Source organism: Oncorhynchus mykiss, chromosome 30, assembly GCF_013265735.2.
Source record: "Oncorhynchus mykiss isolate Arlee chromosome 30, USDA_OmykA_1.1, whole genome shotgun sequence".
NCBI classification, from domain to species: domain Eukaryota; kingdom Metazoa; phylum Chordata; class Actinopteri; order Salmoniformes; family Salmonidae; genus Oncorhynchus; species Oncorhynchus mykiss.
The window spans coordinates 27538641-27561863 of NC_050570.1; the positions used below are offsets into that span (position 1 = coordinate 27538641).

General features: G+C 41.6%; 1 protein-coding gene and 1 pseudogene across 1 annotated transcript; one reads left to right on the forward strand and one right to left on the reverse strand.

Moving 5' to 3' along the window:
- Nucleotides 1–1379: 1379 nt before the first annotated feature.
- LOC110522774 lies at nt 1380–2345 on the forward strand (annotated as a pseudogene).
- Nucleotides 2346–5511: 3166 nt separating this feature from the next.
- On the reverse strand, nt 5512–21324 carry LOC110521648 (F-box/LRR-repeat protein 5). Its single transcript, XM_021599341.2, has 11 exons — nt 21156–21324; nt 19741–19956; nt 17861–17956; nt 16820–17012; nt 16189–16371; nt 15900–16025; nt 13486–13634; nt 11488–11570; nt 10682–11371; nt 10370–10518; nt 5512–7248 (listed from the first exon to the last, which is right to left on the reverse strand). Exons 1-11 carry the CDS (start codon nt 21237–21239, stop codon nt 7172–7174), a joined length of 2046 nt encoding a protein of 681 aa, XP_021455016.1. The 5' UTR covers nt 21240–21324; the 3' UTR covers nt 5512–7171.
- Between the last annotated feature and the right edge of the window lie 1899 nt (nt 21325–23223).

Sequence of the window (23223 nt, forward strand, 5' to 3'; positions counted from 1 at the left end):
TGAACCAGACTTGTGGAGGTCTACAATTTTTTTTCTGAGGTCTTGGCTGATTTCTTTTGATTTTCCCATGATGTCAAGCAAAGAGGCACTGCGTTTGAAGGTAGGCCTTGAAATACATCCACAGGTACACCTCCAATTGACACAAATTATGTTAATTAGCCTATCAGAAGCTTCTAAAGCCATGACATCATTTTCTGGAATTTTCCAAACTGTTTAAAGGCAGTCAACTTTGTGTATGTAAACTTCTGATCCACTGGAGTTGTGATACAGTGAATTATAAGGGATATAATCTGTCTGTAAACAATTGTTGGAAAATGACTTGTGTCATGCACAAAGTAGATGTCTTAATTGACATGCCAAAACTATAGTTTACCGAGAGTGTAATGTAACACATGTTAAAGTTATCATTGGAAACTGACTGTAATAAACCAGTTCGTCCCTATCAGCACAATCATTACCCTTTACTCTCTCTATAATATCCCAGCAAAATACTAGAGATATGGCAGATAGTCGGACTCTGCAGCCAAGTAATCAAGTCATCTAATTCTACTACCCATAGATTATCATTGTGGTCTGGTCCAGCTGATTGAGAGCAGTATGTGTTGAAATCTTCCCCATGTGTTTTTTGGCGTGATTTCAAGAATTTTTGAAGAATTTATGTTCCTGTTATCTTGTTTACCATCAGAGAATATTGCTTCTCTCATCACATAAAAAGTATGCAGGTGATTATGGAGGAGCTGTTAGCTCATAAAAATTGAAATAAACCTGTACAGACATGAGGGATGTGTGGGGGGGGGGGACCAGGACAATTCACAGTTGAACTCACTCAGTTTATCTCAACGCTGATTGTCTATTATTATTATTGTTTATTTTTTTATCAAGGGAAGCCAAATGGCTTCCCTTGCATTCAATGCTACGGTTGGCAACAATGTCATACAACAGACAGCATCAGATAGATGGCCTACACATACTGAGTCAGAGGGATGCTGTTTCGCTCGCTCAGATACATTTACCTCTTGTGAACTAAAAGAAAATGGTTAAACAAAGAGAGATGAAAGATAAATTATTTTCTTTTTTTCCTTTGGTAATCGTTTTGTTATTCTCTGGGTAGAAAAATCTAGCTAGCTAGCTCAGCCTTTCATTAGCTAGGCATTCAGAAGCTGGGCAGAAGGCCTTTGCAATTCAACTGTATTGGAGCAGAATTTTGGAGTGTTGTGGAAGCAACCAGTCACATTTTGACTTGCAATGGGTGGGACCATTTAGAAAAGAAAGTGACGTGTCTAGGCCTTCTACTGAATGCGCAAGAGAAAATAATCAGTGGCGCAAGCAGTAGTTTTCCCACGCTAAAGCTAGCTAGCTTTTGTTGTTGTAGTGTGACAATGGCGACAGTGGCTGCTGCAGCTGTTATGAACTTCAAGGTGGATGTTGTTGGTCATTTTTTTGTAATGTCTACTGTTTGCTGATGATCTGGTGCTTCTATCCCCAACCAAGGAGGGCCTGTAGCAGCATCTAGATCTTCTGCACAGATTCTGTCAGACCTGGGCCCTGACAGTAAATCTCAGTAAGACAAAAATAAATACAAATACAAATTCCATCTAGACAGCATTGCCCAAGAGCACACAAAAAACTACTTGAGTCAGTTATAGAACCCATTGCCCTAAATATTCAGAGAATCTCTCCCGTCACTAAAAAAGTCACCCCACAAACAAGCTGAGTATCTGGATGTGTGTACAAAACACTGCAGGAGATATTTAGGGGTCATTTTAGTGTCCTTTGCTGACTTCAGTCCTTTGCGGACTTCAGTCGTATTCGTCTGAACAGGTTGCAGAGGGAGGATCCAGAGCTGTTGCGGGCCTGCCATGAGAGTGGTGTTCAGTACAAGGACCTTGATCTGCCCAGAAAACTCACTTTGTGGAGAGAAGAAAGAACCATGCTTTCACAGTGGCCAGTTATTTTAGTGAAGAGAATGTGAAGAGAATGTGACTAAGAAGGTGACTAAGAAGGTGACCAGCGTTGTGGAGAGGGTGACATCTGACTACCACTCTGGTTCATCCTCAGATGAGGATAGTAGTCTCAGCGAAACCTGTCTTCCCCCTACCTTCCCCCAAAATTGCCACACATAGCAGGTAATCTACCCAGCTGCTTCTTTGTGGAGTCCTCCAGTGCCCAAGCAGGAGAAGATGGGGCCTGGTAAAGCACATAACGGCCTTCCATGTCCTCCTCACTATGGCTTCAGACCCCAAGGCAGAACGACCCAGCCCTTCAGACACAACGGCTGGGCTCTGCCTGGCCAGAGAGGGGGGCACGGATACTGGGGTGGCACTCCAGGCCAGGCTTACTGTTAGTGGCGGCAGGGTAGTGGTTAGAGCATTGGAATAGTAACCGAAAGGTTGCAAGTTCAAATCCCGGAGCTGATAAGGTCATTCTGCCACTGAACAGGCAGTTAACCCACTGTTCCTAGGCTGTCATTGAAAATAAGAATTTGTTCTTAACTGACTTGCCTAGTTAAATAAAGGTTAAAAAAAATAAAACAAATAAAAAGGGACCACTGTAGCAAGTGTTGACCTTAGTATTAACTTGTTCCAGGTGCACAGGTTCCCTGAGCTGTTGACGGTAACCACTAGAACAAGCAATAGTTCATGGGCGGTAGGTTGCCTAGCTGTTAAGAGCGTTGGGCCAGTAACCGAAAGGTTTTAGCCGACTAGTTGAAAAATCTATCAATGTGCAATGCACTTAACCCTAATGGCTCTGGATATGAGCGTCTGCTAAATGACTAAAATGTAAATACAAGTAATGCATAGTATAAATAAAAATGACACTTAGGCCCTAATGCACACAGTAAAAACAGAAACATTAAGTAAGACCCCAAAGGCTGTGTTTACACAGGCAGCCCAATTTATGTTTTTTCCACTAATTGGTATTTTGACCAATCACATCAGATCTTTTTCAGAGCTGATCAGATAGGTCAAAATACCAATTAGTGGGGGAAAAAAAGGTAATACTGCGTCTTTGAATGGCTCCATGCATTTATCCAAACAGGTCTGGACAGGGTTGATCTTTACGCATGGATGTTTTATTGATGTTGTTTTTATGTCATTGTAATATTATATTGTAAATAACCTTTAAGTATAAGTCTAAACAATACCAAAGTTTTGAAAAATTAACATGCTGAGAGAACGACCGTGGTTTAGTTTCCTCCAAATCTTTGATCAGCAATAATTCACTAACAGAACCTCTAATATGATAACCGATTGCAAGACAAGTGGTCAAATTAGGGAAAGGCATGGATAAAAATGACAGTCGATAAACAAGTGCAAAGGATCACGCATGTTAAGCAAATACTATGTCTTAAGTGTCTAGAAGTAGCCTAAAGAGTCCTTCTTACTGTACATAATTATTGGACAGTGGTCTCGCTCATGCTTACAGAAGCTATGTGCCTTTACGTCTCAGTTTGGACTTCTTCTGCACTTTATTGATAGCTGGGAAATGCTTGAAGATTCACAAAATACATTATGATAAAATGTCATAATAAATGTGAAAAAGATTGCATTATAATACCACTGTATTGTCATATCTGATACACCAACTGAAATAGACTATTCAAATAGGTTGTGGGCGAGGGGGACAAACAAGAAAAGTGGAGACATGGGGTTGTGTGGGTGAGATTTGAATATGACACTGTTCATTCTGGCTAGATCTAAAGGTACAGGGGGAACATTAGGCCAGTGGAGGCTCATTAGGGGAGAAAGAGAAGGACCCTCCTCCTCAGTGAATTTCAGAAAATGTTTAATAGTGAAGCATTTAAAAACTTATCCTTTTTATATAAAACGATACTAAATATATTCACACCTGTCAATATAAGGTCTCACAGTTGACAGTGCATGTCAGAGCAAAAACCGAGCCATGAGGTTGAAGGAATTGTCCGTAGAGCTCCGAGACAGGATTGTATCAAGGCACAGATCTGAGGAAGGGTACCCAAAAATATCTGCCGCATTGAAGGTCCCCAAGAACACAGTGGCCTCCATCATTCTTAAATGGAAGAAGTTTGGAACCACCAAGACTCTAACTAGAGCTGGCTGCCTGGCCAAACTGAGCAATCAGGGGAGAAGGGCGATGGTCAGGGAGGTGAGAGAGAACCGGATGGTCACTCTGGAGCTCTGTCAAGTTCCTCTGTGGAGATGGGAGAACATTCCAGAAGGACAACCATCTCTGCAGCACTCCACAAATCAGGACTTTATGGTAGTGGCCAGACAGAAGAAACTCTTCAGTAAAAGGAACATGACAGCCTGTTTGCAAAAAGGCACCTAAAGGACTCTCAGACCATGAAAAACACAATTCTCTGGTCTGATAAAATCAAGATTAAACCTTTTGGCCTGAATGCCAAGTGTCAAGTATGGAGGAAACCTGGCACCATCCCTACAGTGAAGCATGGTGGTGGCAGTATTATGCTGTGGGGATGTTTTTCAGGGGCAGGAACTAGGAGACTAGTTAGGATCGAGGGAAAGATGAACAGAGCAAAGTACAGAGATTCTTGATGAAAACCTGCTCCATAGCACTCAGGATCTCAGACTGGGGTGAAGGTTCACCTTCAACAGGACAATGACCTTAAGCACACAGCGTAGACAGCGCAGGAGTGGCTTCGGGACAAGTCTCTGAATGTCCTTGAGTGGCCCCATCTAGAGTCCGGACTTGAAACCGATCAAACATCTCTGGAGAGACCTGAAAATAGCTGTGCAGCGACGCTCCCTATCCCACCTGCCAGAGCTTGAGAGGATCTGCAGAGAATGAGAGAAACTCCACAAATATAGGTGTGCCAAGCTTGTAGTGTCATACCCAAGAAGACTCAAGACAGTAATCGCTGCCAAAGGTGCTTCAACAAAGTACTGAGTAAAGGGTCTGAATACTTATGTAAATATGTTTCCGTTTTTTATTTGTAATAAATTTGCACCAAAAAAAGTTTTGCTTTGTCATTACGGGGTAGTGTTTGTAGACTGAGGTTTGGGGAAACATTTTAATCCATTTTAGAAAAAGGCATTAACATAACAAAATGTGGAAAAAGTCTACGGGTCATATACCACAAACCCGAGGTGCCTTATTGCTATTAGAAACGTGTTACCAATGTAATTTGAGGTGTTAAAAGACCATGGCTTTTAGCCAATCAGCATTCAGGGCTCAAACCACCCAGTTTATAATGTACTTTATAAACTGGGTTGTTCTAGTCCTGAATGCTGATTGGCTTATAGCTGTGGTATATCAGACCGTATACAACGGGTATTTTTACTGCTCTAATTATGTTGGTAACCAGTTTATAATAGCAATAAGGCACCTCGGAGGTCTGTTGGATATGGCTAATATACTACGGCTAAGAGCAGAAAACAGGCACGCCGCGTTGCATCGTGATAGACAGCCCTTAGCCGTGGTATATTGGCAATTTACCACACCTCCCTGCCTTATTGCTTAATTATATGAAATACTACCATTGTTTGAATCCTCTAACACATACAGAAACACTTTTTTAAACCCAAGTTAATTTTATTGTTCTGCTTTTGAAATTGTACATAACCAATACGACTTCTCATGCAGATTGTTCGAACAGGCCATGTCTCCTGACAATGGATGTGCTACGTATAGCAATCACAGTGGGTTTCACAGAGTAGGACTACTTTTCAAATTGGCTCCATTTGGTCATTCTAGATCTCAGATTGTTTTGTAACCCTCTGCCCTGGGAGTGCTTATGTGAATGTGGGTGAATTTCACAGTCCTTACCATTGATTCAGTGAAGATCAGTGACAAAGGGAAAATACTTAAGTAAATATTAAATCAGAACAATCAAATGTTTCCAGCCACAAAGGAAAAAGATAAGGAGCATTGTGAATTACATTTAAAAGGTTGATAGAGATATTGCATAAGGGTATTTATTACCTGCAGCCAGAAACCACAATAACTCTTTATTCCTGAAATGCCTGTACCCATCTGACAATTCTACCAGTGAACTGACCACCAGGGTGACCTATATATTTATTAATAGCCCACTATCTTTTAAAAACTTACAATCAACAAAATAAAACCTAGACAATCAGGCTCCCATTGATTTTGTTATGTTAGAGCATAAGAACACAATTAGCCATGTCAAAATGCTTAGAATTGCAGGAAATTATCGTAACTGCAAAATGTTGTTTCAGCTCCATCCCAAAATGTATACAATTGCAAGATATTACCTTTAAACCTTCCTGCCAAAATAATGTTTCACTCATTCTTTGGCCAGTGTATGTTTTCACACCGCTCAATGGTGGGTCGCGCCTCAAGACACCTGGGTCTCAAAGCAACACAAAAAAAAGGTGTTGGAACCCCTGATCTAACTTACATGGGTTGCCACTTGCCAGCATAAGAACCAGTCTTCACCATGAGCGGCACACTACATGAAGGAACTCTTCAATAGCGTTATCATACATTTGTTTTATTAATATACATAAATTGTTAAGAGGACCACAACCAATTTACCACTTTAAACTTTGTTGAGTGTGTGTGTGTGTGTGTGTGTGTGGTCTCTGGTAGTGAAATGTGCAGCACCCTCAGATTCTTAACCGTCACTGACAAACCCCATTACGCTGCAACAGCATCTTCCACCGCGTGAATCACCACTATTTACAACAAAAATTAATATTTTAAAATGTCAGCTGTGTGTAATAAATCATTTAGTGGGTGCTTATTTTCCTATGAAGGGACCTCACATCACAACAGTGAATAATCTGATGTTTCTGACTACTCTATTTTCAATAAACCAAGTAAGACTACAGTAATCGCAAATTGGTGATCTAAAACAAGCAAGTAGGAGCAGAGGAGGTGGAACTAGTCAGAAACGACAGGATACCGGTTGTACAGAAACAAGTACTAGGTGCTCACGTATACCAAGTGTAAAACAAATCACCTTCTCAAAACCACAAAAATTAGGAACCAGAATATACATTTGCAGATACTTCATCCAACACCCATATATTTTATTTTCTAAATTAGTGTTTCCAAGAAATGTCAGGAATCTACTTTTTACTTAACATTTCATGTAGAAACTATCTGAAGTGACAAAATACAACAAATGGCATGTTCCCTGGTGAGGATTAAAGTGCAGATGGGGGGGAGGGGGGTTTCATAGAAAGTAAGCTTAGGTCAAAGGTCACTCTCCAGAGCGGCAGCAGGCCCTGAAGCCACACTGCAGGTTCTGGCAGCCGCTGGCCGTATCAGCATGGGGACCTGCAGAGGGAGGCCACAGTCAGAACAGTCAATCACTCACTCATAGTACTGCTGTGCCCATTCGTTTTACCTTGCCGGTGCACCAGCTGGGCGGAGTTTGCACTTCAGGGACAATGGAATGCTTTCAAATTCCAGTGGCCTGGTCAAGTTAAAACCAATGCACCTATTAACAGAACATTTAACTCCTCCCAAGTAGGGCTACTGCCCACTCTTCCGACTGGTTTAGAAACGATCTCAAAAGGTACTGTTTACACAATGGAGTTAAACATTAAGTTATGACACTCAACAGTAAATGTATTTCGTCGACTAGCTACCTAAAGAAGGCCCACTTACCTTGCACCTCACAAGATCAGCAGGACTGTTACATAAGGAACTTACACTGGGAAATGTGCTGGACAGCCAGGTGAGGTTAGGTATGATTGTTATAACAGAGGGTTATCGAATCACATTCATTATTAGTCTCGCCAGATAAGCCCCATAGAGAGATTCTTTAATCCTGCAACCAAATTCATATAGAAATGAGTTATATACACTACCCTTCAAAAGTTTGGGGTCACTTAGAAATGTCCTCGTTTTGGAAAGAAAATCTAATTTTTTAAAATAACATCAAATTGTATTTATGATCAGTGTAGACATGGTTAATGTTGTAATGGCACGTTGTGTTAGCTAATCTAAGTATCATTTTAAAAAGGATAATTGATCATTAGAAAACCCTTTTGTAATTATATTAGCACAGCTGAAAACTGAAGAAGCAATAAAACTGGCCTTCTTTAGACTAGTTGAGTATCAGCATTTATGGGTTTGATAACAGGCTCAAAATGGCCAGAAACAAAATAACTTTCTTCTGAAACTTGTCAGTCTATTCTTGTTCTGAGAAATGAAGGCTATTCCATGTGAGATATTGCCAAGAAACTGTAGATCTCATACAACTCTGTACTACTCCATTCACAGAAAAGCGCAAACTGGCTCTAACCAGAATAGAAAGAGTGGGAGGCCCCGGTGCACAACTGAGCAAGAGGACGAGTACATTAGAGTGTCTAGTTTGAGATGCCTCACAAGTCCTCAACTGGCAGCTTCATTAAATAGTACCCGCAAAACACTAGTCTCAACGTCAACAGTGAAGAGGCAACTCCAGGATGCTGGCCTTCTAGGCAGAGTTTCACTGTCTAGTGTATTATTTTGCCCATCTTAATATTTTATTTTTATTGTCCAGTCTGAGATATGGCTTTTTATCAATTCCGCCTAGAAGGCCAGCATCCCGGAGTCACCCCGGATTTTTGCCCATTCTTCAAGGCAAAACTGCTCCAGCTCCTTCAAGTTGGATGGGTTCCGTTGGTGTACAGCAATCTTTAAGTCATACCACAGATTCTCAATTGGAATGAGGTCTGGGCTTTGACTAGGCCCACCACTCAAATGTTGCTTTAGCAGTATGATTAGGGTCATTGTCCTGCTGGAATGTGAACCTCCGTCCCAGTCTCAAAATCTCTGAAAGACTGAAACAGGTTTTCCTCAAGAGTTTCCCTGTATTTAGCGGCATCCATCATTCCTTCAATTCTGACCAGTTTCCCAGTCCCTGCCGATGAAAAACATCCCCACAGCATGATACTGCCACCACCATGGTGTTCTCTGGGTGATGAGGGGTGTTGGGTTTGCGCCAGACATAGCGTTTCCCACAAGCTTTTGGCCAAACATGTACGCTTATTTTTTTCTTTCAGCAATGGCTTTTTCCTGGCCACTCTTCCATAAAGTCCAGCTCTGTGGAGTGTATGGCTTAAAATGGTCCTATGGACAGATACTCCAATCTCCACTGTGGAACTTTGCAGCTCCTTCAGGGTTATCTTTGGTCTCTTTGTTGCCTCTCTGATTAATGCCCTCCTTGCTTGGTCCTTGAGTTTTGGTGGGCGGCCCTCTCTTGGCAGGTTTGTTGTAGTGCCATATCCATTTTTTAATAATGGATTTAAAATGGTGCTCCGTGGGATGTTCAAAGTTTCTGATATTTCTTTTAACCTAACCCTGATCTGTACTTCTCCACAACTTTGTCCCTGACCTGTTTGGAAAGCTCCTTGGTCTTCATGATGCCACTTGCTTGATGGTACCCCTTGCTTAGTGGTGTTGCAGACTCTGGGCCTTTCAGAACAGGTGTATACATACTGGTACACCAGCTTCAAAACAGCTGAAAATACAATATTTTCTGTTATTGAAAATATATTTCACAGCTGTTTAGATGGTAAAATGATTCTCTACACTATACATTGTTTGTTTTGTCACAAACTGAAATTAGACAAACTATTAGAATCTGAGCAACCAGGAAATGGCAGAGTCATTTCTGCATATTGCACCTTTAATACAATCCACAGCCAAAATTAAATGACCGGGACCCACTTGTGGGTCGCAACAGGGGTCCAGGTGGGTTGTGGAATTTCATTTTTTGTGCTTAGCATTTTTATAGATTTGTTTAAATACAATTTCTTGAGGAAAAACATTTTCAGCGTAATTTCCAATAATCTTTCAGAACTTACAATCAATTTCTTAAAATGTTGGATCGTTGTCCCTATACCGGGACAGTTGTTGCTAATGTGGCTAGAATGACATAAGTAACAGCAAACTTTCCAGGACATAGACATGTCTTATATGGGCAGAAAGCTTAAATTCCTGTTAATCTAACTGAACTGTCTAATATTCAGTAATCTTGCTCTGATTTGTCATCCTGAGGTGTTAAATTCTCCTACATTAATTTCACATTTCCACAAAAAGTGTTTCCTTTCAAGTGGCATCAGGAATATGCATATCCTTGCTTCAGGTCCTGAGCTACAGTCAGTTAGATGTCATTTTAGACAGATATTTAAAAAAGAATTATAAAAAAAGGCTTACTCTACATAATCGTCAATAAGAAGACCACCGTGGAAGTACGTTGTTAAACGTTGTTGTGTTATTCCCAATCATTTTAAATGCATTGTGTCCACATGTGGTCGTTTTGTGTTTGTATTGTAAAATAAATTACATGTAAAAAATGTATCAACTTGTGCATCACTCATATCCTTGTATGAATACGTTGCCTGATAAGAGGGTGTTTACCCACAGTTTTCCCTAACGTTGTGCGTTTTGTGTGTGTGTGCGTTACCGTTGATGTTGTCGCAGTAGTAGAAGTGTTCATCATTGAGGGCAGGACAGGCTGACACCAGCTCCTGTAGCCCAACCTCAGTGATGAGGAGACATCCAGACAGGTTCAGATGCTCCAGGAAAGGAAGACCACCACGCTGAGACAGCGCCCTGAAACACACACACACACACTTAGAGTATATAATACACAATCATTTGTACCTACTCACAGTCAATATCAATAACACAAAAAAAGATTTACACAATTTATCCACAGGTATAATACATGTATGTTTGTCGTTTCTTTGAAGAACAGCATCCCAAGCAGTTTTACCTCAAACCCAGGTCTGTAACCCGATAGCATCCAGAGAGGCTGAGGAATCTCAGCGAGCGTCGAGCGTCTGACTGATCAGTTCTGTTGTAAAGCTCCAGGCACCGCTGGCCCCCAGAGGAGCATTTAGTCCAAAACTCTGCCCCTGCACTGCCCCTGGTGGTGTAAGACAAACACTGCAGCCCTCCACAAGTCCTCAGGGCCATCTCACCAGTGCAGCAGGTTGAATGGCCACAGCAGGCCTCCCCAAGCCCATACTGCTGCTGCCAGTAGGAGGTGCTATAGCTTGTCCTGAGGCCCCGCCTCCTACTCCTCCTGCAGCAACACAAACCTCCTGGCTTCGTCGCCACAAAGCCTCGCCCCTCAGGGGTAGACACTCCCCCGCGGCGGTTCCACTCTGCTGCATCCTCTATGTCGGCCAGCTCCGAAGGGTCCAGGACCCAGACCCTGGAGGGGCTGCTGCACCGTGTCCCCATACGCTGCTTGAAGATCAGGGCCTGCTTGCTGCCCCCCATCAAATGGAGGATCCGCTCATCCAGCAGACTAATCGGAGGCGGGCTCTTCAGAAGCTTGGCTTGCCGGTCAGATCGTTTCTGAGAAATGGACAGCTTCTTCAGGGTGTGGTCAGTGATCTTCTCACAGCCGGATAGGTCCAGGTGCTCAAGAGATGGACATGCCCCCAGAGATGACCAACTGACAGAAAATAAGTGAAAAGAAATCAAAACAATTAGGGGAGAAGAGAGACAAGTTCAATAGTTAATCATACCCTATAGTCTTCAGCATAATTGGTCTGGCTATGAATGGCATACCTGTCAAAGGCGGAGTCTGTGACATCAGTCTGAGTGAGGTCCAGGTGGGTGAGATTAGGACAGAGACTAAGGATCTGACGCACCTGTGGCAGCAGACACACATACAGCACCAGTTAAAGTTTGGACACACCTACTTATTCAAGAGTTTGTTTATTTTTGTACTATTTTATTTATTTCTACATTGTAGAATAATAGTGAAGACATCAAAACTATGAAATGACACATATGGAATCATGTAGTAAACAAAAATAGTTATACAAATCAAAACATATTTTATATTTGAGATTCTTCAAAGTAGCCACCCTTTGCCTTGACAGCTTTGCACACTCTTGGCATTCTCTCAACCAGCTTCATGAGGTAGTCACCTGGAATGGTTTTACAACTGTCTTGAAGGAGTACCCACATATGCAAAGAACTTGTTGGCTGCTTTTCCTTCACTCTGCAGTCCAACTCATCCCAAACCATCTCAATTGGGTTGAGGTCAGAAGATTGTGGAGACCAGGTCAAATGATAAAAAAAAAAAAAATGGAACCTTTATTTAACTAGGTAAGTCAGATAAGAATAAATTAATATTTACAATGACAGCTTACCGGGGAACAGTGGGTTAACTGCCTTGTTCAGGGGCAGAACGACAGATTTCTTACCTTGTCAGTTCAGGGATTCGATCCAGCAACCTTTTGGTTAATGGCCCAATGTTCTAACCACTAGGCTACCTGCCTCCCCACCATGAATCTGATGAAGCACTCCATCACTCTCCTTCTTGGTCAAATAGCCCTTATACAACCTGGAAGTGTGTTTAAGGTAGTTGTCCTGTTGAAAAACAAATGATGCTCCCACTAAGCACAAACCAGACGGGATGGCATATCGCTGCAGAATACTGTGGTAGCCATGCTGGTTAAGTGTGCATTGAATTCTAAATAAATCAGACAGTGTCAACAGCAAAGCACCCTCACACCACCATGCTTCATGGTGGGAACCACACATACGGAGATCATCCTTTCACCTACTCTGCATCTCACAAAGACAACGGTTGGAACCAAAAATCTCACATTTGGACTCATCAGACCAAAGGACAGATTTCCACCGGTCTAATGTCCATTGCTCATGGTTCTTGGCCCAAGCAAGCCTCTTCTTATTATTAGTGTCCTTTAGTAGTGGTTTCTTTGTAGTAATTTGACGCAGTTCTCTGAACAGTTGATGTTGAGATGTGTCTGTTACTTTAACTCTCTGAAGCATTTATTTGGGCTGCAATCTGAGGTGCAGTGAATTGCCGATTTTTGAGGTGGTATCTGTAATGAACTTATCCTCTGCAGCAGAGGTAACTCTGGGTCTTCCTTTCCTGTGGCGGTCCTCATGAGAGCCAGTTTCATAATGCTTGATGGTTTTTGCTACTGCACTTGAAGGATTGACTGACCATGTCTTAAAGTAATGGACTGTCATTTCTCTTTGCTTATTTAAGCTGTTCTTGCCATTATATGAGCCTGGTCTTTTACCAAATAGGGCTATCTTCTGCATACCACGCCTACCTTGTCACAACAACTGATTTGGTCAAATGCATTATGAAAGAAATTCCACAAATTAACTTAAGGCAGACTTATTAATTGAAATGCATTCCAGGTGACTACCACATGAAGCTGGTTGAGAGAATGCCAAGAATCAAGGCAAATCGCAAATATAAAACATTTGTGTAACACTTTTTTGGTTACTACGTGATTCCATGTGTGTTATTTCATAGTTTTGATGTCTTCACTATTATTCTACAATGTAGAAAATAGTCAAAAAATAAAGAAAAATCCTGGAATGAGTAGGTGTCCAAATGTTTGACTGGTACTGTATACATATACAGATCATTAACCTACACTGCCATGTAGAGCCTAGTCGGTCTGAAACATCCTTCATTCACACGCCAGCTTCTCTCATTACTTAGAGAATAGGAAGCTTTGTATTAGTAGCACTGCTTCATTGATGTTCTAGACATATGATCATGAATATTCATACCATCTTACTGGAGACCGTAGAGCTGTAGGCCAGAACGATGGACCTGACAGAGGAACCCACAGCTGGCAGAAGGTTCTGGATAATTTCATTCAGTAGCTTCTTCTCCCTCTGAGCTGAGCTTATAGCCAATGAGTCTTCACAAGTCTCATCTAGACAAGGGAGAAAATGGGTACACCAGAGATGAGGTAATAGGAGAAGACATCCAGAAAATCCACCCTAACAGTTCATCCAAATCTGTAAACACTGTCACTTCAATCAAGCTATGCATTTTCCCTGGATCAATCCTTTAGATGTACTCCTGACAAACACATTAGACTGACTGACGGGTTGACACCGTTAGGAGTAGAGGTCGACCGATTATGATTTTTCAATGCCGATATAGATTATTGGACGACCAAAAAAAGCTGATACCGATTAATCATTTTTTAAAATATATTTGTAATAATGACAATTACAACAATACTGAATGAACACTTACTTTAACTCATTATAATACATCAATAAAATCAATTTGGCCTCAAATAAATAATGAAACATGTTCAATTTGGTTTAAATAATGCAAAAACAAAGTGTTGGAGAAGAAAGTAAAAGTGCAATATGTGCCATGTAAACAAGCTAACTTTTAAGTTCCTTGCTCAGAACATGAGAACATATGAAAGTTGGTGGTTCCTTTTAACATGAGTCTTCAATATTCCCAGGTAAGAAGTTTTAGGTTGAGGTTATTATAGGAATTATAGGACTATTTCTCTCTATACCATTTGTATTTCACATACCTTTGACTATTGGATGATCTTATAGGCACTTTAGTATTGCCAATGTAACAGTATAGCTTCCGCCCCTCTCCTCGCCCCTACCTGGGCTCGAACCAGGAACACATCGACAACAGCCACCCTAGAAGCACCGTTACCCATCGCTCCACAAAAGCCACGTCCCTTGCAGAGAAAGGGGAACTACTTCAAGGTCTCAGAGTGAGTGATGTCACCGATTGAAACGCTATTAGCGCGTACCCCACTAACTAGCTAGCCATTTCACATCAGTTACACCAGCCTAATCTCGGGAGTTGATAGGCTTGAAATCATAAATAGCTCAATGCTTGAAGCACAGCGAAGAGCTGCTGGCAAACGTACAAAAGTACTGTTTGAATGAATGCTTAAGAGCCTGCTGCTGCCTACCATCGCTCAGTCAGACTGCTCTGTCAAATATCAAATCATAGACTTAATTATAACATAATAACACACAGAAATACGAGCCTCAGGTCATTAATATGGTCCAGAAACTATAATTTCGAAAACAAAACATTTATTCTTTCAGTGAAATACGGAATCGTTCCATATTTTATCTAACGGGTGGCATCCCTAAGTCTAAATATTGCTGTAACATTGTACAACCTTCAATGGTATGTCTTAATTATGTACAATTCTGGCAAATTAATTGTGGTCTTTGTTAGGAATAAATGGATTTCACACAGTTCGCAACGAGCCAGGTGGCCCAAACTGCTGCATATACCCTGACTGCTTGCACGGAAAGTAAGAGAAGCGACACAATTTCCATAGATAAGAAATTAATGTTAGCAAGCAATATTAACAAAATATGCAAGTGTAAAAATACATACTTGTGTATTGATTTTAAAGAAAGGCATTGATGTTAATGGTTAGGTACACATTGGTGCAACGACAGTGCTTTTTTAGCGAATGCGCTTGTTAAATCATCACCCGTTTGGCGAAGTAGGCTGTGATTCGATGAGAAACTAACAGGCACCACATCGATTATATGCAACGCAGGACACGCTAGATAAACTAGCAATATCATCAACCATGTGAGGTTAACTACTGATTATGTTAAGATTGATAGTTTTTTTTATGAGATAAGTTTAATGCCAACTAGCAACTTACCTTGGCTTCTTGCTGCCCTCGCGTAACAGCTAGTCAGCCTGCCATGCAGGCTCCTCGGGGAGTGCAATGTAAGGCAGGTGGTTAGAGCATTGGACTAGTAACCCCGAGCTGACAGGGTAAAAATCGTTCTGTCCCTGAACAAGGCAGTTAACCCACCGTTCCTAGGCCATCTTTGAAAATAAGAATGTGTTCTTAACTGACTTGTCTAGTTAAATAAAGGTGTAAAAATGTATTATATATAAAAATGTCATTTATGTATTTTTTAAAATTCTTTAAAAAAAAAATATTATTTTTATTTTTATTAAAAAAATATTATTTATTTGTATAAAAAATACACATATATATATATATATATTTTTTTTTTATTATTTTTTTTTTAAATATATTTTTTTTTTTATATATTTTTTTTTTTAAATCGGCCACACTGTGTCCAAAAATACCGATTGTTATGAAATCGGCTCTAATTAATCGGCCATTCCGATTATTCGGTCAACCTCTAGTTACGAGGCTGAAAGAGCTCACCAGACTCATCCACATCTGCATCCTCATCCCACTCCTGGTAGGCCTTGCCCTCATCCTGCAGACTCTTCACCCACTCCTCATCCGGTTCCTGATTCAGATCAGCTGGGGGGCCACGATAGTGATCCCCTGGGAAACAGACAGATGGCACTGTCTTATTTCTTATCAGTGTCTTATTTCTTTAAGGGGAAAAACAAGTGTCAAAATATTTTATTGCCAGCTTTTACAGTGTTACCTGCTTCACCATCAGCGAGGGAAAAAGTATAAAAGGTCAACACTGATATCTCCGTACCTCTGGCCCAGCGTACAGGGTAGAGGTGCCTCCACAGAGAGCCGGTCTTGGCCAGGTCGGACCAGGCTGAGGACACCTGGCCACAGTGACACAGGTCCTCAGGACCCAGGTAGCGGAACAGATGCAGCAGGATCTCTGTAGGTAGCTGGGAGATGTGGGTGGAGCACAGCTCTTTCTCTAGCTCTGAGGATTGATAACCATAGTCAGTGTAGTGTACAACACATGCTGAACTCAAGTGCTAATGAAAGGTTACTTAAGTAATGCTTCTCTACAGTTCGGGGTAAAAAGACCTAAGAATAATTGCTAGACCACAGCAATAACACAGCAACAGAAGTGTGACTCAGCCGTCTGTAGAAATGTTTTTGGTAAGCATTAAAGCCACACCTCGACAAACATTTGGTTCTGGGAAATTTGGCCAACTAATTTCCTAATGTACTGACCACATCCTCACATGACTACGTTCAAGTTGAGAAGTGTGCTGCTGAAGGAGATATTAGGTAAAGGGATTGCATGGTGATAGATGTCATATGGAGGAGGCTGTGTATGCTGGGGAGAATACAGGTGAATCATAGCCGTCACCAAGATGTAGGTGTGCTCTCTAGAGAAGGCAATAAAGGGGTCTGTTACTCACCGTCAGTCTTCTCGTGGTCAGCATACTTGAAGGCCTTGTGCAGCTCCTCTGCCTGGCTCCACAGACTGAGCCCCTTCAGCACTTCTGCTGCACAGTCCCATCGCTGCTGGCTACAGTGCTGTGCCATCACCTGCTTCTTGAGGTCTTTCAGCTCCTCATATGTGAAGTACTGCATCAGCATGGGCTGGAACACCTGGAATAGACCCCATTACATAACACATATAAAGCAATCAATTATTATGATTGAGACAGAAAGACAAAGAGTTGAACAGAATATCTTATTTGCTGGTACTGTTATGATATGGAGGGAAGGTTACTGTTAGGACACATGCGTTTTGTCTATCCAGATTATACTTCCACACACTCCATTCCCCCAGGAGGCAGCAGCAACCTTGTCCAGATGCTGAGTCTGGTTGATTTGCACATCATGTGCTGACAATTAGGGTGATCGCCAGTCATTGTCCCAGTTTACAAGCCTTGAGGCTGCTGGATTTGTTTGGCAGCCATGAGGCTTTTCATTTGATTTTGAGTCTAGTTTGGGCATGCCTGTTTGTAGGTTTCTGTTTTGTACGTTATTTTCGTTACTATCTGAACAACTAATACACCGCTTGTGCTCGCCGACCCAAAGGAATCAAGACAGAGCTGGGCACATACTCTTGTTTCTCACAAATGCACACATTAATTCAGGTTACAGACCATGTAACTAGGCCTAGGACCACTAAAAGTGAGTGCAACAATATCCGTAAGCTAGTTATGCGTTTTGTGACAGTACCCATTCATGGACAGAACACTATATAACAAACATGTATTAATAATTGGTAACACTTCATTTGGATAGTCCATCTAGTAACCTTAACCTTTATCTTAAACTTAGTCCTTATTCTAACCCTAACCGTAGCAAGCAGTTGCTTATCAAAATATCATATGTAGAGGATCAACAAATGGACTATCCAAATAAAGTGTGACCTAATCATTTACACAGTGAGTCCTACATCCGAATACCTCAACTTAATTATTAGAAATTACATGATTTAATCATACCTCTTCCTCCTCCTTCATGTGGGGTAAGAAGTCCTGTGTGAATGCCTCCAGTCGCTCTTTCAGTTGCCGGGCATAGTTCAGCTGCTCATACTCGCTCTGCAATTATATCGTAATCATGACATCATACACTACTGACTGTCATTCACTCCATTTAAATAAATGCCATCAATCCTCAGCTTCGGTCAGATCCAACCACACAATCGTAACAGTCAAACACTCAAGAGTGAACAGACCAATAAAATACTCTAACAAATACTTTCACTTGTAGGATAAGAAAATTATTAACAGGCGAAACTGAAAAATACCATCCGTAACTTTTTTCATCCAATATTCCATTGATGAATCTGCAGGGACTTAACCAAAAATGATTATAATTGCATTTACAAACAATTAAACAAAGTCTTGTTTATCTGAGCTGAAATTAAAACATTTCCTGTCCTGGTTGAAGACCAAGTACAGATTACCAAATTCTGCTCTTACAAAGGAAATTCCACCGTTTAGTAAGAGCAGATTATGATTGGGACAGACTCAGAACAGATGTTAAAATGTACACCATTGCGCCATTCAGGACAGGTCATTTCTTGTTTGTACATGGCTACAACATTTGTCTGCAAAAGCTCCGGAATCAGGTCACAGGAGCAATTCTGCCTGGAACCAAAATAGGCCAGCAGTCTCGCTCTCTCAAAACAGCTTGTGGGGTCTATAAACGGAGTGTCCCTGTAATGTTCACAGGCCCATGTAATTTGTGTCCTGCTTGGTGCTTCCCTACAAGTTACAAAATACAGCTCCTCCTAACACCAAATATAGGCTACTGTATACAATCAGCATAACGAGGAGAGGCTAGAAGGTCATTCCTGACCAGTAAAACGACTAACCAAAATCTAAAACTGGCATTTTGCAGGTCAGGAAAGTCCATATAGGCGTTTTTAACATAATGCCAAGAATTGAACAGATTCCCTTTTAAGGAATTGAGGCATAATTATTATTGTTCAATAATGTGTTGTGTTTAAAAACACCGGTTTCACTAAAAAAAGGTAACAGGAAACCTAGCTGAGGAACGCTCAACTCCGTTGTCTTATATCGAGGAGGAGATGAGTTTGGATAACTGTTCACGGGATTTGCTAGCAACATATTTGAGCCACCATCAGTCGATTCTTGTAAAAATGTAAATTCTGAAAACACTTACCTGTACCTATGTTTGTCCAGTACAACTGCAGTCCTTCCGCGGGGTGCTGAAATTCATACATTTAATTCAACTTTAGCGACTACAACCACCGACTATTTCCTTGTTGCTCGTACTACGTAAGCTGAGATGCAATTGGGTCTGTGCTATCCGGAATCCTTGGGACATCCCTACCCCATTTAAGTTTTAAATGGTTAAGGTTAGGGGTTAAAGTTAGAGTTTAGGGTTGGGACATTCCAAGGATCCCGGCTAGTAAGGACCAAATTGCATCTCAGCTTACGTCGTGCAAGCAACAAGGAAACGGTCGGTGGTTGTATTCTCTAAACGGAAGGACTGTAGCTGTACAGGACAAACAAAGGTACAGGTAAGTGTTTTCAGAATTGACATTTTTACAAGACTCGACTGATGGTGACTCAATATTGTTGCTAGTAAATCCCGCAACCAGTTATCAAAATTAAACTCTGCCTCGATATAAGAGAACAGTGTTGAGCGTTTCTCAGTTACAGGAAACCAAGACCTTCCTTATCTAACGTGTTGTTAAAATGACATGTCTGAAGGCTGAATCACTACAGGGATAGGCTATCATTTCAGTGCAGACATGACTCAACACAAAGCCCAAGGAGCAAGAGGGATTATTTGTGAGTCTTTTCATAAATGTTGTTGGCAGTACTTTTGCTGATATCATTAGTGGAGTCACCTTAACGCTTTTCAGGCCTTTCTCAAACAGGGACAACATCTCTGAGAGCTTGTTATCGGAGTGCACATTATACACAGTGCAGCTGCGCTGTTGCAACAGGCCGATGATATACTCGTTTTCAATCTGTTCGTGCATCTTGAACTCCTTGAAGGTGGCACACAGTGACTGAAGAAATGAGCGGAAGTCATTGTTGTTGGAGAAGTTGGTCTGTGACAGCTGTGGTATAAAGGAAATAAAGAACATGTCAAAGTTTCTCAGATAGTAATAGCAGACCTGCACACAACCATAGTAACATAACTGTGGACATGCCTGTATGAGTGGAACTAAGCCTCATTATTAACGTGACCTTAGGTATGCTCCCTCTAATTCTTCCATTTCTCTCGGCGGACTTGAGCCCTAGGACCACGTGTCTCCTGGCTGTCCCCAGTCCGCATCGTCATACTCTGATCCAGTTTCTGCTGTTCTGCCTGCGGCAATGGAACCCTAACATGTTCACTGGATGTGCTAACTTGTACCGGACTTGCTGCTCTTTCCCTCTCCACCGCATTTGCTGTCTCGACCTCTAAATGCTTGGCTATGAAAAGCCAACTGACATTTACTCCTGATTTGCTGACATGTTGCACCCTCTATAACCACTGATTATTATTTGACGTCTTAAAGAACGATCTGGATCTGTACACTTATAACCTCCACACAGCACATCCAGAAGAGGACTGGTCACCCCTTAGATCCTGGTTCCTCTAGTTTTCTTCCTAGGTTCCTGCCTTTCTAGGGAGTTTTTCCCAAGCCAGCGTGCTTCTACATTTGCATTGCTTGCTTACTCTTTGGGGGTTTAGGCTGGGTTTCTGTATAAGCACTTTGTGAGATCTGATGGTGTAAAGGGCTTTATAAATACATTTGATTGATTAATACCCGCAGAACCGTTCATTCCGCTGTTCATTGCTTGGACGGACACAAAGTAGCTTGCTACCTAAGTCATGCATGAATTGTATTGTGTTTTGCTCATGCCATGTTATGACGTTAGGTAACGGGAAAACAATATTAACTGACTAGCCACACTGTAATGATTTAGCTAGCTAACTAAGATATCGTGTTGCATAACAAACGGGTTAGCAAACTTCAGACTCGTCTTCGGCAGCCACGTAACTAGCTAGAACTAAAGTGTTTGTTACCTACTAAATAGCCAAGTTAGCTACACTAGCTATCCTGTCATTACCTAGCTAGGTCAGCTTGCTAAGAAACTGGTTGAGACCTTTCCCAACTAGCCAGCGACTGACATACTGTAGCTAACTACTATGCCAAAAACACACCCATTTCTCTGACCAGCTAACGTTGGCTAGCTAAACCACTGCGTTAGCAGCAGACGATAGCTAGCTTTTTGAGCAAATTCTCAATTCATATTCCTCCATACACACCTTCTCGCAGTAAAGTCCTACCAACTGTTTCATTCGCCAATGTGGACCAGTAAAAACATCCACCTCGTCGGGAAAAGGTGCCATCTTCACTCCATAAAAACTAGTCAGCACTGACGTTGCACGCTAGCTAACTGGTTAGCTTAGCATTGGTGAAGTCAGAATGGGCATGCGCACTCCACTGTCATGTGACATATTCGGTGGAATTAGAATACTACACTGAACAAAAATCTAAACGCAACATGTAAAGGTGTTTGTTCCATGTTTCATGAGCTGAAATAAAAGATCCCAGAAATGTTCCATACGCACATAAATCTTATCTCAAATGTTGTGCACATTTGTCATTGAGCATTTCTCCTTTGCCAAAATAATCCATCCACTTGACATGTGTGGCATTTCAAGAAATGTATTACACAGCATGATCATTGCACAGGTGCACAATGTGCTGTAGACAGGAAAAGGCCACTCTAAAATGTGCAGTTTTGTCACACAACACAATGCCACAGATGTCTCAAGTTTTGAGAGAGCATGCAATTGGCATGCTGACTGCAGGAACGTTAACCAGAGCTGTTGCAAGATAACAGAATGTTAATTTCTCCACCATAAGCCGCCTCCAACGTTGTTTTAGAGAATTTCACAGTACATCTAACAGGCCTCACAACCACAGACCATGTGTAACCACGCCAGACCAAGACTTCCACATCTGGCTTCTTCACCTGCGGGATAATCTGAGACAAGTCACCCTGACAGCAGATTAAACTGAATTTGCACAACCAAAGAAGTTCTGTACCCACTGTCAGAAACCATCTAAGGAAAGCTCATCTGCATGCTCATCGCTCTTACCAGGGTCTTGACCTGACTGCAGTTCAGCGTCATAACCAACTTCAGTGGGCAAATGCTCACCTTCAATGGCATGTTGGAGAAGTGTGCTCTTCATTGATGAATCCCGATTTCAACTGTACCGGACAGATGGCAGACATCGTGTATGGCATCTTGTGGGCGAGTGGTTTGCTGATGTCAACGTTGTAAACAGAGTGCCCCATGGTGGTGATGGGTTATGGTATGTGCAGGCACAAGCTATTGACAACAAACACAATTGCATTTTATCGATTGCAATTTGAATGCACAGAGCACTACTGTGACGAGATCCTGAGGCCCATTGTCATGGCATTCATCTGCCACCATCACCTCATCTTTCATGATAGTCCATGATAATGCACAGCCCCATGTCGTAAGGATCTGTACACAATTCCTGGAAGCTGAAAATGTCCCAGTTCTTCCATGGTCTGCATACTCACCCGACATGTCATCAATTGAGCATGTTTAGGATGCTCTGGATCGATGTGTATGACAGCGTGTTCGAGTTCCCGCCAATATCCAGCAACTTCGCACAGCTATTGAAGATGAATGGGACCACATTCCACAGGCCACAATCAACAGCCTGATCAACTCTATGCAAAGGAGATGTGTCGCGCTGCATGAGGCAAATGGTGGTCACACCAGATACTGACTGGTTTTCTGATCCAAGCCCCTACCTTTTTTTTAAGTATCTGTGATTAGCAGATGCATATCTGTATTCCCAGTCATGTGAAATCCATAGATTAGGACATAATAAATGTATTTCAATTGACTGATTTCCATATATGAACTCCAACTCACTAAAATCTTTGAAAATGTTGCATGTTGCATTTATATTATTGTTCCGTGTAGCTAATAATTTAATAGGATCTCTGTGGCGTTTTTGAAAACTCTTGTGTTACTTTGATGTAAATATTTTTCTGTTGTAGATAATTCCTCAGATCTTATGGATTTTAGAAATGAACTACACCGCATCGGACATTGGCATTTATTTCAATAATCTTAGCTTCTAAGTTTGTGCTTTTTATTGGCAAAGAGTGTGCTGGACTGACTTACATTTGGTGCGGCAGGTAGCCTAGTGGTTAGAGCATTGGGCCATTAACCAAAAGGTTGCTAGATTTAATCCCTGAGCTGACAAGGTAAAACTCTGTTGTTCTGCCCCAGAACAAGGCAGTTAACCCACTGTTCCTAGGCCTTCACTGTAAAAAATAAA